Source organism: Lissotriton helveticus, chromosome 3_1, assembly GCF_964261635.1.
Source record: "Lissotriton helveticus chromosome 3_1, aLisHel1.1, whole genome shotgun sequence".
Taxonomy (NCBI): domain Eukaryota; kingdom Metazoa; phylum Chordata; class Amphibia; order Caudata; family Salamandridae; genus Lissotriton; species Lissotriton helveticus.
In genome coordinates this window covers 617,015,135-617,028,278 of record NC_136061.1, presented here as the reverse complement: position 1 = coordinate 617,028,278, position 13,144 = coordinate 617,015,135, and the positions used below count along the sequence as shown (strand labels likewise).

The following is a 13,144-nucleotide window of genomic DNA, read 5'->3' as shown; positions in this document are numbered from 1 at the left end:
GCTCTGAAGAATTCTTTTTTAGAGTTGGCGATGTTCTTGTTGTAGATATTTCTGGCCTGGCGAAGGAGTTTTAGGTGGTCTGTTGAGGGGTGCTGTCTCCAGGTTCTTTCATGCTGTCGGAGGGATCTTCTCTCGTTGTTGAGGGAACCAGTGAACCATGGGTTTTTATCTTTGACTTGAGTTCTTTTTAGTTTAAGAGGGGCTAGGTCATCCAGGATGCTTGACATGGTAGTCGAGTAGTGATCATTAAGGTCACTGACCGAGGTGATGTGGGAGGGGGGTGGTAGGTCTGTTTTGCAGCGGATCTCAAGCATGTTGATGTCTAGGTTTTTGGTGTCTCTGACCCAGCGCTTTGGGAGTACCTGTTGTGGTGTCTTTGTCTTGCGTGTGCTGGGTAACAGAAAGGTGATGGTATGGTGGTCAGACCAGTCGCAGGGCTCTATCGAGGTGAGCTTGACGGTGGTATCCTTGGAGATGATCCAGTCAAGAGTGGCTCCTTTCGAGTGGGTTGGGAGAGGGCAAGCTTGGGTCAAGGCTAGATCGGCCAGGAGGTCTTTAATGGCGTTGACATGGGGATCTTTAAGATCATTCCAGTGCAAGTTGAAGTCGCCGAGGAAGATGTCCTTGGAGTTAGGGGAGTTCTTAGCCGTAATAACTTCCATGAGGTAGTCGGTAAAAAGTTTGTTTGTGCCTGGGGGGTGATAAAAGATGTGTAGGTTATATGTGTGGATGGTGCTACTGAAGACTGAGAGGGCTAGATATTCGCAGGAGTCAGTAGTATTCGTTGCAAGCTCAGTGACAAGGAGGTTAGCACGATGGATGCAGGCAATTCCGCCTCCTTTTTTGTTGTGTGGTCTGTCGAGCCTGACAATGTTGAAGTTAGGGGGGATTAAGAGGTCGAGGCATGGGGATGAGGAATCATTAAGCTATGATTCTGTAAGAATGGCTATGTCGGTGTTGTTGTTCAGGATGAGTGCGGCGACATCAGCCGCATGCTTCACTGCCGAGTGACAGTTGATTAAGAGGCCTGTCAGGGCAGGGAGAGGGGTGGTGGCGAGGGTCGGAACGGCCAAGGGCACTGGCGTGAGGTTACTTCTGAGCATTCTTCTGTTGCTAGGGGGGGCTGGTCTGTGTGGGTCGATGGCTACCGTGTGGATGGGGTGTGCGACACTCACGTCACTCACACCCTAACCTGTAGCTGATATGTCTGTAGGCCAATATTTGTGACATTGATATTGTGACATACAACTGTTGTCGTATAAATATTTCTGGCCTTTTGATACCATTGGAATGTGACAAGCTCTGTTAATCGCAGGATGATACTCCAATTATGTTGTGCTTGTGACATCAGAGTAGTAGCAAGAATAATCTGAGAAGCCACAACTAAATTTGGAATGCTTTCCCAAAAGTTAATAGGCGTTTACTTATGATAACTGTATTGGTAATTGGTTTAATGTCTTGTCCTTGTCTCTCTGTGTTTTGTGGTGTTTTCCCTACGCTGTTTTTCGTTTCTTTTTGTTAAAGAAAAACAAGTAATGCGTGTGTTTTTTCGAGTTCTTAATTGGTTATAGGAATATATGGGAGTACCAGTTATTCCTTGATGGATAATTGTTACGGCACTAAATAGTATAAGTGTATCTGCAAAAATATACATACCCATAAAAAATTTAAAACATTGAAAAAACACCGACCAGTTTTCTATCATTTCTCCCAAAACTTCGAATTCTGTTGAAGTCCAAAGTGTACACACTCATATGTGTCCCGGCCTGTTTTTTGATTCGTCGAACGTTAACATTGGCTTTGCATAGGTCTTTTGATCTGTAACAACTGCACACTGAAGGCCCTGTGGCTGCTGGGTGTCTGGTTTCTGTCCCTCTTCCTACCATATTGTGTGGCATGTGCTGGTTGTCATTGAGTAGGCTTTCAAGGAACAACTGATACAGCGTGTTTGTCTTGCCAAGCAAGGATAAAACGAAATGGTGTCGCACAATAGACATGTTTGTGGAGCCAAGATATGCCTCCCGGCCATTGAACCCGTCCATTGAGGCGCACAGAATCACTTAACAACACAAAAGAGGCGTTTGCTCTTTGAAACTATTTAATTTCGCAACACATTGAAATTGTGTTGAGTAGGTCGCCAGCCACACAATGCTATGGAGGACGAAATATTTTTGGGGTAGGCTGTTAATTCCCTTCAGCATCCCCGTGGGAGACCAGCAGATACATTCCTATTCATTGAATTATAGGAAGAGATTGTACTACAATTAAAAAATCGTATCCATGTTTATTCGCTTCGGTCAATATGATTTAGTCAAAAAAGTACAGTCTCAGTCAGTACTGAAAATAAATATTAAGATACAGATATGCACTTTAAAATAAAAACAAACAAGTGAGTGTAAAATACAGCACGCAAACTGCAGAAGAGTTAGATTGCTGGCTTGCCTACTTTAGATTATAAATTATACTCCCCACCATGCAAAGGTTTTTGTTATTTACAATATGGCGACTCTAACGCATGGAGAAAAAGAGACGCACCATTTCCAAACATTCATTTTGCCGTTGTCTCCCTATAAATCGACCTACACAGAAGAAGTGGTGTTGGTATGAATGAGTTTACACAGACACAGCGACATTGACGTTTTCACCAACATCCTGCTTTCCAGCTGCCCACGATCGGTGTAATATTTCAAAACCCAGTTTACCCCAGCGGTGCCCAGAGTAGGTCCAGGAGGGCTAGATCCATCCAAGTTTTTCAGAACTATGTAAATAGTTTCCAAGTAGATCAATTGTATATAAACGTATCTTCTGAGTAGATCCTGGAATCTGGACTGAATCTAGCACTCTTGGACATCTCTGGGCATCGAAGCTTTACATGCTGAGGCCGCCAGTCTGCATGGAAGAGAGCTTACGTCACAGAGATGTTTCTCTTTTTGAACTTCTAAATGTAAATGTGTCTTTTGGTGTTCTTGGAGCGATCTAACATAAGCAAAATGCACAGGTGATGAAGACCAGTTACTTTAGGGTTCTGGCTGCAAACGTCAACCCGCTTCAGAACTTGGAACGCTCGAGGGCCCCAGATCTTCGTTATTGACCGGAGGCAGGGCTGAAGATGATCAGACCCACCAAGAACCCTGCAATTTGGCCAGGTTCTGCTATAACGCATGTCAAATTGGTATAGTCCAAGTTTACATTCCTTCAAAATGAACAAACAGGAGGGTCAAGGATACTCATTATCTCGAAAACTGTATTCAGAAATATCATATATACTTATGTACGATTGAAGTTGTAGTGGCCACTCCAGTTTCTCAGAGTGTTTCCTCGCATATCGACTTAAAACGATATGTGTTGTCCTTGCATTCCAGAGGGAACCGCTGTATGATTTTGTTAGGTTTCTGAGGGGCATATTACCAAGGGCCTTATAGCCGCTAGTTAGCGACAGCTATTAGGAGATAGCGATCATCTTGGGGCCCACTTTGCATGTCAGCGATAATTATCGCTAATGACATGCAAAGTGGGCGTGCCAAGATGTTAGCGACTGGAAACAGTCGCTACTATCGCTATCTCCTATTACCTACTTTTGGAAATAATCGCGCTAAGCGCGATTATCTCCAAAAGCTAACGCCTTCCCAGAGCAGTTCTTAGCCATGTTATCCAATGGAAGGTGGATAACATGGCTAAGAGCATTGTCACGATAATGCATGAATATCGCTGATTATTCAGCGATATTCATGCATTTCGCAGGATTTTTACCGCTTTTGAGATAAACCTTGAGGTATCTCAGCGGTAAAAATCGTCGGGGCGCGGCGATATAATTATAGCCGCTAACCATGCATAGCGATAATTATCGCTATTGCTTGGTAATATGCCCCTGAGTTTCAACTCTGAAACTATCACTAAGAAAGGCGTACTGGTACGAAGAGCCTCTCCAGTTTTCTGCCTCTGTGTTTTAAATTCCTAGCTAAGGGAAAGCAAGCAATGTCTAACCGGATAAATGCTACAGTGTAATTCCTGAATCAACACAAAGGTTCTACAGTGGCTCTCCAGACTGTTCTTTCACGAATTTCAGCCGCTACTTTGTGAAGCCTTGCAGCTTCATGTTGAGAAAAACAACCTGGGAGAATGGTCTGATGACCCATCAGTGCTGCAATCTGCAGGTCAAGGTGATGGTAATATTTTGCTAATCAACAGTATATTTGCTCTCCATTGGTCATTGCGATAATATGTGGCTGATACGGTATCAGTGTGAGACAACCCTTTCAGCAAGGAGTTTCAATCTGAACATCACCACAGGAGGTGATGTCAAGGTGACCTTCACTCAGTTGTTTTTGTGGTCCATGAGACCTAATAGAAATGTGCTAAAACATGTCAGAGCTGTCAATCTCATCCAGCATAACACAGCATCTTACCCACATAGAGCGTTCCAGAGATCTCTGACTGCACTAACTGGACCAAATCTGATTGCTTGCTGTACACATTGGACCACACTTTACACTTAACAAAATTTCTCCAAAATATGTAGTTACCACAGACTGTGCAAGAGCAACTTTCCATCACTACAATTATTATTACCACTTTTGCCTTTGTCAAATTGTGTGGCAATTCCCATTTCAACCGCCAACCCGCCATTCTACAGTAAGTGTGACTCTGGCAGAAGAGATACCTATATTGCTCCACACAGAGTGTCACTGCTTTCCCTTTTAAAATGTGTCTGGGGGTAGCCAACCCACCAGTGCGGTCCTAATTTGCAAAATTCTTCTCTGTGGGTCCTTCTTGCAGACAATGTGTTCTCCACCATAGGCCTGCCTGGCCTTCTCTGTCAAGGGTTCTTTGGAGAGGTCATTGGAGAAGGAAATCTCTGTCCCAATGTCAATATCGCAGTTGTCCTGCAAGTTACTGAAAGTCTTTGACAAATTACTATGGAGACGATATGACTTTGCTTTTCCTGACCTATAAAAGGAGGTGACTTGTTCTACTCTTTGCATTGCAATGCATAGAGTTGTTGTTCATCTAGATCCTTGCTTCTGGATCTCACTGCTAGTCACCCAACCAGGAGGGCATACATCAAATGGGTTTCAAGACCCAACCAATGAAAGTGTGCTATCCAGTAGTGGGTGCATCCTTAAGTCACTTCAAGATAATTTTCTAATTAGTAAACTCTTTATCAATATATTTCAGACGATCTTGAATTCCTCAGATTTATCGAATTAGTATCCGGTGACCATCATCTTACAATATATTATCCACGAAATTGATGTTGCAGAACTAGAAGATTTGGTGATGAGTGTAGAAAATGGCTGATTATTGGTTCTTGGTGTTGTACACCATGAAGTATAGCATGCTTTGGAAGGGGTATTTTGTAATCTTAAAAAGGGAAACTCATCAGATCTGCTGAGCATGGCAAGCCTTTTAAACACAAGCAACCATCCATCTTCTAGTACTCTAGCGGTTTCCTGGACTGCCTGTCAGCTGCCTCTGATATATTGTTTGTGGAGTTCAAGCTAATTATTTACTGTTATGTATCCCTTAACTTATGATCTTCTGTATTTCAATAGTACTGAGTTTAACTGGGAATGGACCTTGCGCATGGTGCAAAGAAACCACGCTGACGTGAAATTCCTCATCCCTTCAGTCTCCTTAGCTCTTGTCAGCACTCAGTGGAACTCTCAAGAACAGTTCTAGCTAGACAATGTTGCAGGCCATGCACAGCAGTTTTGAACCATTGTTTCTATTTGCACAGACCTAGGATGAGGTCCAGGGTTTCACATATTGGATAGCCTACCTTTCTATTAACAATGTATTTAACCTTTTGGAATCAGGAGTATATAATTTTTTTGTCAATGACAGTCTCATTGCTGAATCTGAAATGACCATGCATAATCTGAAGGTGCTGCATCTGCTCCTAAAATTGAATGTCATAACCTATGAAGAAGCATTGTCTTCTGCTCCAGAGGTGCTACATCTTGTCTCTAACAGCCCCGAAGAGTGAACGTCAGGAAACAATATGGCAGAGTAGTTAGCCCGTCCTTTAATTGCACTTTCAGGCTTCTTGTCGCTCAAGCAAATTTAATTATATCAGAATAATAACTTTTTATATGAAGTTTCTGGAGCAAAACCCAGCCCTCTGGTTACACACAAATGTTTAGTCTGCAATATTTAATTGCTGAAATGTTAAGAGGAGGACAAACAATCAGACTCCTTCATCACTACAGGTGTATGGGTTCTTTGAAATATATATGAGACCACAGTCTGCATTTAAAGTACTGACAAGCAGCAGAGATGGGACTCCCGGAGGAAGGGAAAATGATCTGAAGGAAGAAAAGGTGCATGACACTGGCACATTCATGTGATAACAGCATAAATGAACCTAACACCAGTAAATAAACCTTTGAAGTGCTCTTGACTGCCACTCATTCCCATTAGTTGGGGAAGGTCAATCATATGTGCTGTTGACCCTGTATCTGGACAATAAAGTCACAATTTGTTTTTGTGAATTTCATAGGTTCGCCAAAATGTGAATGACATTAGCGCTGTAAATGGAGTTCTCCTACTCTTCAAAGGAATGGTCCAACATTGAGAGTGACATTGCCAACATACTTTCATTTCATCTCAGTGCTGCCTGGGGTTCCCCTCTGTTGGAAAAGGGGACATTTCATATATTCTTGAGCTATAGAGAGGTTCTTCCAATATGTGTGTCAACTGAACAGATCTATTTTTAATGGGGATTTTTTGTTGAAGTGGTTGCGCATTGTAAGGGACCTAGCTTGACACTGTCAGGTCATGTCATGCAGGTTGGTCCATACCACTCCTAACTGATGTAGAATGAACATTTAGTTCTCTCACATGTTGTGTTCTTTTATACAGTCTATAAAATGTAAGATGTTGAAAATGGTACCCAGAAGTGATATCCAGTAAAATCACCAATGCATGCTATCTTAGTGGATCATTCCACAATTTTCCTCCAGAATTCCACTGCATTCTCATACACAAACCAGCTATTAAACATCTACGGTGCAAAAGTATAAAAACATTTATTTTCTGTGACGATAGTGCCAGTGAAAAGTGCAAACAAAAAAACTCCCAAAATTGTGGTGGCGGGCAACCACACAACACAAAGAATCGATCTACATTGTAGGCTTTAAGAATCATGTAAAGTTTCACACAATCACATATTTTGGTTAATGAGATGTGAATTTAAATTAGCGGCAGAATTTTGTTGAGCTTAAAAACAAATACTAATTAAGAAACAGATATCCTATGATTGGTGGCTTTAGGATAGAATTATACAGAGAGAATATCCATACCTGACTATAATAACAAACAATGTGTTATTCATCATTAAGAGGCTAGCGGAATTTGACCATCTACTATTTCTCTCTTCTACAGAATTCTTGAACAAGCCTGGGCAATTTTTCAGAGGAGCGGCATTGAAAAGCTTCTGAATGAACAGATACAACTGATGCTTTCAACACAATTCCCTAACAACCAGCAACTGCCTGCTGTGGCCACTAGCCTGCTGCAGCTTCTATTCAACATCACCAATGAGTTACTCTCTGATATGACCTTAGCTCCACCATTTATAAACATCAATTCGTCTATGAAAATCTTGACTGGCCTAGTGGAGAGGCTTCAGCAGATTGCCTACCAGGATACCAGGTTCGAAAACTGGAGGAAGATTTTTCAGGTGTTCATCCAGGATGTCGAAAGCTGGAACAAGCTCTCCATTGGCAATCTGTTTATGCAAAATGAAACTGATCACACTGTGAAGGAATTAGAATCACTGGTTGCTACCTGGACATCCATCAGCACTGGCTCATTCAGCACAAGTACAACCATAATGAAGCTGTTCTATGTTCTAAACCAGCCTGAATTTATGCAGATCGTAGAAACTTTCCAAAATATATTCACTCCAAGTCACAATTTCACTGAGGTAACTACATATCTCCTTGATGCCCTACAGATGTTCAATCACATCATCAGTATGAACAGTACTGCTGAAGTCCAAGTCCCTACTGAGGTCTACCTGCAGCAGATACTCAACTTTCTAACATCTGATACCAACATCCACAGAGCCATTTTCTGGTTGGGTCCATATAGCAATATCAGTGGGCAGCTTCCCTTTGTGCACTCAGAGGAGCTGAGAGAATTTGCAATGGAAATGCTGTCCTTTATCTCCCCACCCAATCTGCTGAATCTGAGCTCTTCTGCTACCAATACACTTTCTGATTTACTGTCTCTAATGTCTAAATATATTCCCAGAGATGAAAAAGCAGCGTTTGACAGTGCCGCAAATATCACTCTCCTGGCCATAGAATCCATGCAGACATGCCATACCGAACAATCAAATTGTACAAGAGTGCTTCATGAATTCCAACAGCTAGCTGGAGAATTTGTGCAGTTGCTAGCAATGATGGAGAACAGTAGCCTGGGCGAAGAGTTCAATATTTCTTCTTTGCCAAATTTTGCAGTTTATAATGACATTCAGGTTTCATTAATCAGCAGTATATTTTCTCTTCTCTGGTCTTCCAGAGGAAACTCTATTAATTCTGAGACTGATATAACTGCAGTGTTTCAGAAAGTAATCTCACTAAGGGACCTACTTCTGAACGAGAGCCTCCGGGGTGATCTCAACTGGACTCTCATCCAGTCATTGTCTGGACCCTTGAATCTGAATGCAAGCGAGGTGAGGAGCGCGCTTGAGATGTGTGCTTCATCCAATGTTTCAGAACTCCTGCTTCAGATTCAGAGTGTTGTCGATATCTCTGACTGTTATCATCGAAGTGAATCTTCCTCTCTACTATGTATGTTGGATCTCACATTACATGTCGTGGAGCTGCTGGAGAGACAGCCTTTGCCACAACCTTTACAGAACAGACTTTCTATTGCTGTTTCAATAATCAAATTCTGGATGGGGGCATTGAAGGACAATGCCACATTGTACCAGCAGCTCAACTATTTGTATAATCTTACAATGGCGGTTTTTCAGAATGACCCTGTTCTCAGTGTAACGCACAGTGCAGTGTCAGACATTGTAAAAAGTTTAAACAACATCAGAATCAATGTCAATGTTTCTTCTCCAGAATATGAAGCAACCATTATAACCTTGTTGGATCTGATACAACCCAAAGAGTTCGAACTCTTGGATGACAACATGTCTGCCACACTGTATTTACCGACAAAAGACCAATTGCAGAGAATGCAAGTAGAATTCGAGATTGCAAAGTGGTATGTTCTCTACTTGGAGAACCAAACAGAAGGCATTGAAGTCTCCAATGTGGGTTATCCTTGGTACACAATTGCACAGCTGATTTTAAGTAACACTTTACCCAACATTCACAAGCACTCTGCTCTCCAGTCCTTTCTAAATAATATGCAAAACATGGCAGCTGTCCTCAATCAATCCCAAAGCATTCCAGCAGTTCAATTTTTAGGGGAAATGCCATTTCAGGATTTCTTCCAGGAGTTGCAGCAGGTTATAAACTACACAGAAGCTGTCATTCATATTTTGTTTCCGAATCACACTAATCCTTCCTTCTCCTGGGTAACTCTTGTCAAAGAGAATGCCCTAAGTGTTATGGAGTCCACATTGCACCTGCTGCAAAATCACAATGGAAACAAATTCACCAACATGTCATTGGGTTTTGATTTTGCTGACAAGTACCTTGAAATGCTGAATGGCATCAGAAGAATACTTCTCGCTATTGATGCCCACAATCTGGGTCGGCTCCCTGGCTTCCATCAAGACACTTCTCAAAAGTTGGATGAAGTCTTTGAGGGAGGGGTAAGCCTCATCAACAGCATTGAAATGGGAGGAGCTTCTAGCAAAAACATAATTTACGCAATGTATAATTTTTCACACCTACTGCTTGGGGAGGATTTAAATGGCAATTTCTCATACCAGGATTTTATGCTGGATTCAAAACTGCTGGATTCGGTCATTTCAATCTTGACTTTTGCCCTCACTGAAAGAAACGAAAATGGAAGTATGCCCCAGTTGTGCTCAATGACAGAAGTTTTTCATTTAATAATGGGCGTTGCTTTTGGGAATACAACTCTACATGATTCATTGTCGCAGTCTCGGTGCCAGTTATCCTTTGTGTTTCAATATTTAGAAAATGGCACAATCACAAATCAAACACTTGAGGAAATCCTTCAGGGAGCATTGCACATTTTAGAACTTGCAGAACAAATTGCTGAAGTGCACAACAACACCTCCTATAATGTAGGAGGGCAGACAGCATGCATAATTAACTCCCTGCAGCTTACTACGCATTTCTTTTCAAAGTTAGACAACATTGTTGGATACAATATACCGTGGATTCAACCTTTGCATGAAGCCCTGAGTACATTTTCTGAACAACTAACAGATAGCAACATAACATGCCCAGCTACATTAGGCACTCTTAATATTAACATTTTGGACAGCCTCTCCCAAAACCAGTCAAATCCACTTACAATCCCTCTTATCCTAAGCCTCATAGACTTCTATGCACAAGTCACTTTACCAAACATCTCATTGTCAGACCTAATGTTTATTTTCAGTGTGCTTCCAAATTCTGAGTCATGGGCAAAGCCTGTGCTTGAACTGATGCAAGTGTTCCTAAATCCTCCAGGAATCCCTGAGTCTGATTTGTTCGTAAGGGTGCAGCACATTCTTGAGCATATGGCAGCTGGAAACTGGACCATGACAGAAGTCAGTGAGCTCAGGGATCTCTTGGAGAGACTCTCAGATGCTTTCAATTTGACAGGCAGTGGTTTGGGACAAGAAGTTGTACAGGCTCAGCTGTTTCTGGGTGATATTCTCAAGGGGATAATTAGTCCCAGTTTACTGAACCTGGACTCATGGACCCCACAGCTGGATTCCACTGCAGTTTCACTCTGCAAAGATTTGGTGAAAACGTTGGCCACTGCTTCCCAGAACAGTTTGAAAGATTTAGAGATGACTCCACCAAGCTGGGGAGACTTTAGCTTGGCCTCAAATATAACCTTTATGGCGTGTGACCTTTTACTTTCAAGCAATAATAATTTTAATTGGGCTGAAGAGTTGAAGAAAGCAGAGGGAATCCTCTCATATGCATCACAATATTCACCCACTGACACTGCTAAATACTTCCAGGCTGCAGGAAAGTTCTTGCCTATGCTCTCCAACCTTTTGATGAATGGCTCCAGTTTCACATCTGACAATGGCATGGGAAGTATTTTTGAGATGTTGACTCTATTCTTGGAGTTGTTTGACCTAACAGACGTTGCTGATGTTCTGGCCAACCCATCCCTCCAAGAGCTGCTGTCTCTGGTCCTGAACATGGCGACTGCTGGTGGAAATGGAAGTCACATCCTGGCAACAGAAGGGGCTGTCAGGGCTGCAGTAGACTTTGTTGAGGATACTTTAAGAGCTTTTAATTTGTCCTCTGCTGCTGACACTTTGTCACATCTTTCTGAAAATCTGCAGCTACTAATCAACAGAACACAACCTACCACCTCACAGGACAGCACCGATAATGTCTTAGACAATACTCTTTCTTTGTTGGACAATATTCCTTTCAACCTCACCAGTTTTCCATATGATGATACACTGGAAAGCCTTTTTGATTTGCTATTACCTTTCTTAGAGTTGCAGTCTGAGAACGCCACTCTGAATCATTGGATTGACAACCCAGATTTCCAGAATCTGGTTTTCTTTTTGACAAGTTCCATGATTGAGGCAAGCATCAATGAAAGTCAAGTCAATGCAGGACAAAATGCCACTCTGCATGCAATAAGTAATCTGCAAATGCTTCTGAAAACGTTAAACTTCACTTCCTTCTCTGAGGTATTCACCTTTGCTTCTGAAGTAGTAACACTGCTCTTCAACAGGACTGACAAAGAACAGGCGTCCAACAATGTTGCTCAACGGTAAGTTTGTATTTCTCATGTATTTTTCTATGCTAGGTAACTATTTTATTAGTTGAATTAAAATGTCGAGAACATTTAAAAATTGCTTGTCAGATACTCTATGACTGAACGCAGTGAAGCAAAGTGTTCTTGAGTTGGAACATAATCTTATCTTAATAAATATATCTAAGTAGGCAGCTTCATGTAGAAGCACCACATTTTGGCACAGTTGGAAATTCTACACCTATTGATTATAGGCGTGTAGAATTGATTGAATACTATCAATGCAATTTGAGTTTTATTTTCTTTATACTTGGTCTAGCTTGTTATTCAAAACTCGATGTTTTTATCTGACGTTTTCTGATGAGATTCTTGTTGCCTTGAAATTTTGGGTCTAGAGTACAAATATATGTATCCTTTACACGTGAGCTTGGATTTTGCGATTCCTTAAATGCAATGTATCAAACAAAAAATATTCAAAAAATGCCATTAAGGATTCGCAAATTACCACCAACTTCTAGTTGGTGGTAATTTGCGAATTCTTTTCAAAAAGCTTTTTTCCAAAAAACAAAAGGTGCCATATGACGCCCATGCATGTATGTGCGCCATATGCCCCCAAATGTCTTTTTCAGGGGTGCAGCAGGGTGTTCTTGAGACATCCCTGCACCCTTGGAAAAATTCCTAATTTGCGATTAGCAAATTGCTAAACGCAAATTGCCCCTTCATTCCTATGGGCCTCCTGGCCCATAGAAATGAATGGGTAAATTGCGATTAGCAATTAGCTAATCGCAAATTAGGAATGGTAAGGAATCGCTATTATATAGCGATTTTGTACATACATGGCGTTTTGCGAATTCCAAATAGCGATTCCTTAAAATTCGCTATCTGGAATTCGCAAAACGTAAGTATGATACATATGGCCCCAAATGACAAAAACATAATCACGTCTACATCACACAGGCAGCAAAGTAATCTGTGTTCGCAAAAGTTACGGAAAATATGTGCACCTTATAAAATTCAGCATTCCGAAGGAAGAGTCAGGAGAATTTTCGGAAAAATGCAGAGTAAATGTGGTGTTCGCCCATTCAGTCCTATGTTGTTGGTGTGTTATGGCATTCACAAGCATTTGTCATGCATTTAACATAGTTTTTACTATTTCCAAACTACCACTTGAGTAATATAAGTTTAAGTCCTTTTAAAAGGAAGCAATGACATTTCATGGAAAACGTTTTACATGAAATAAAAAAAATAAAAAGGCAATTAAGTGTAGGGTGAC

At 41.4% G+C, this 13,144-nt stretch overlaps 1 protein-coding gene across 1 annotated transcript in view; it reads left to right on the top strand.

The window, feature by feature from the left end:
- The window catches only part of ABCA12 (ATP binding cassette subfamily A member 12), a 644,885-nt gene that overhangs the window by 303,839 nt on the left and 327,902 nt on the right, over positions 1-13,144 (top strand). The window contains exon 13 of the mRNA XM_078680598.1: positions 7,384-11,889. Within this exon, the coding sequence (XP_078536724.1) occupies positions 7,384-11,889 (4,506 nt within the window). The remainder of the gene's footprint in view (positions 1-7,383; positions 11,890-13,144) is intronic.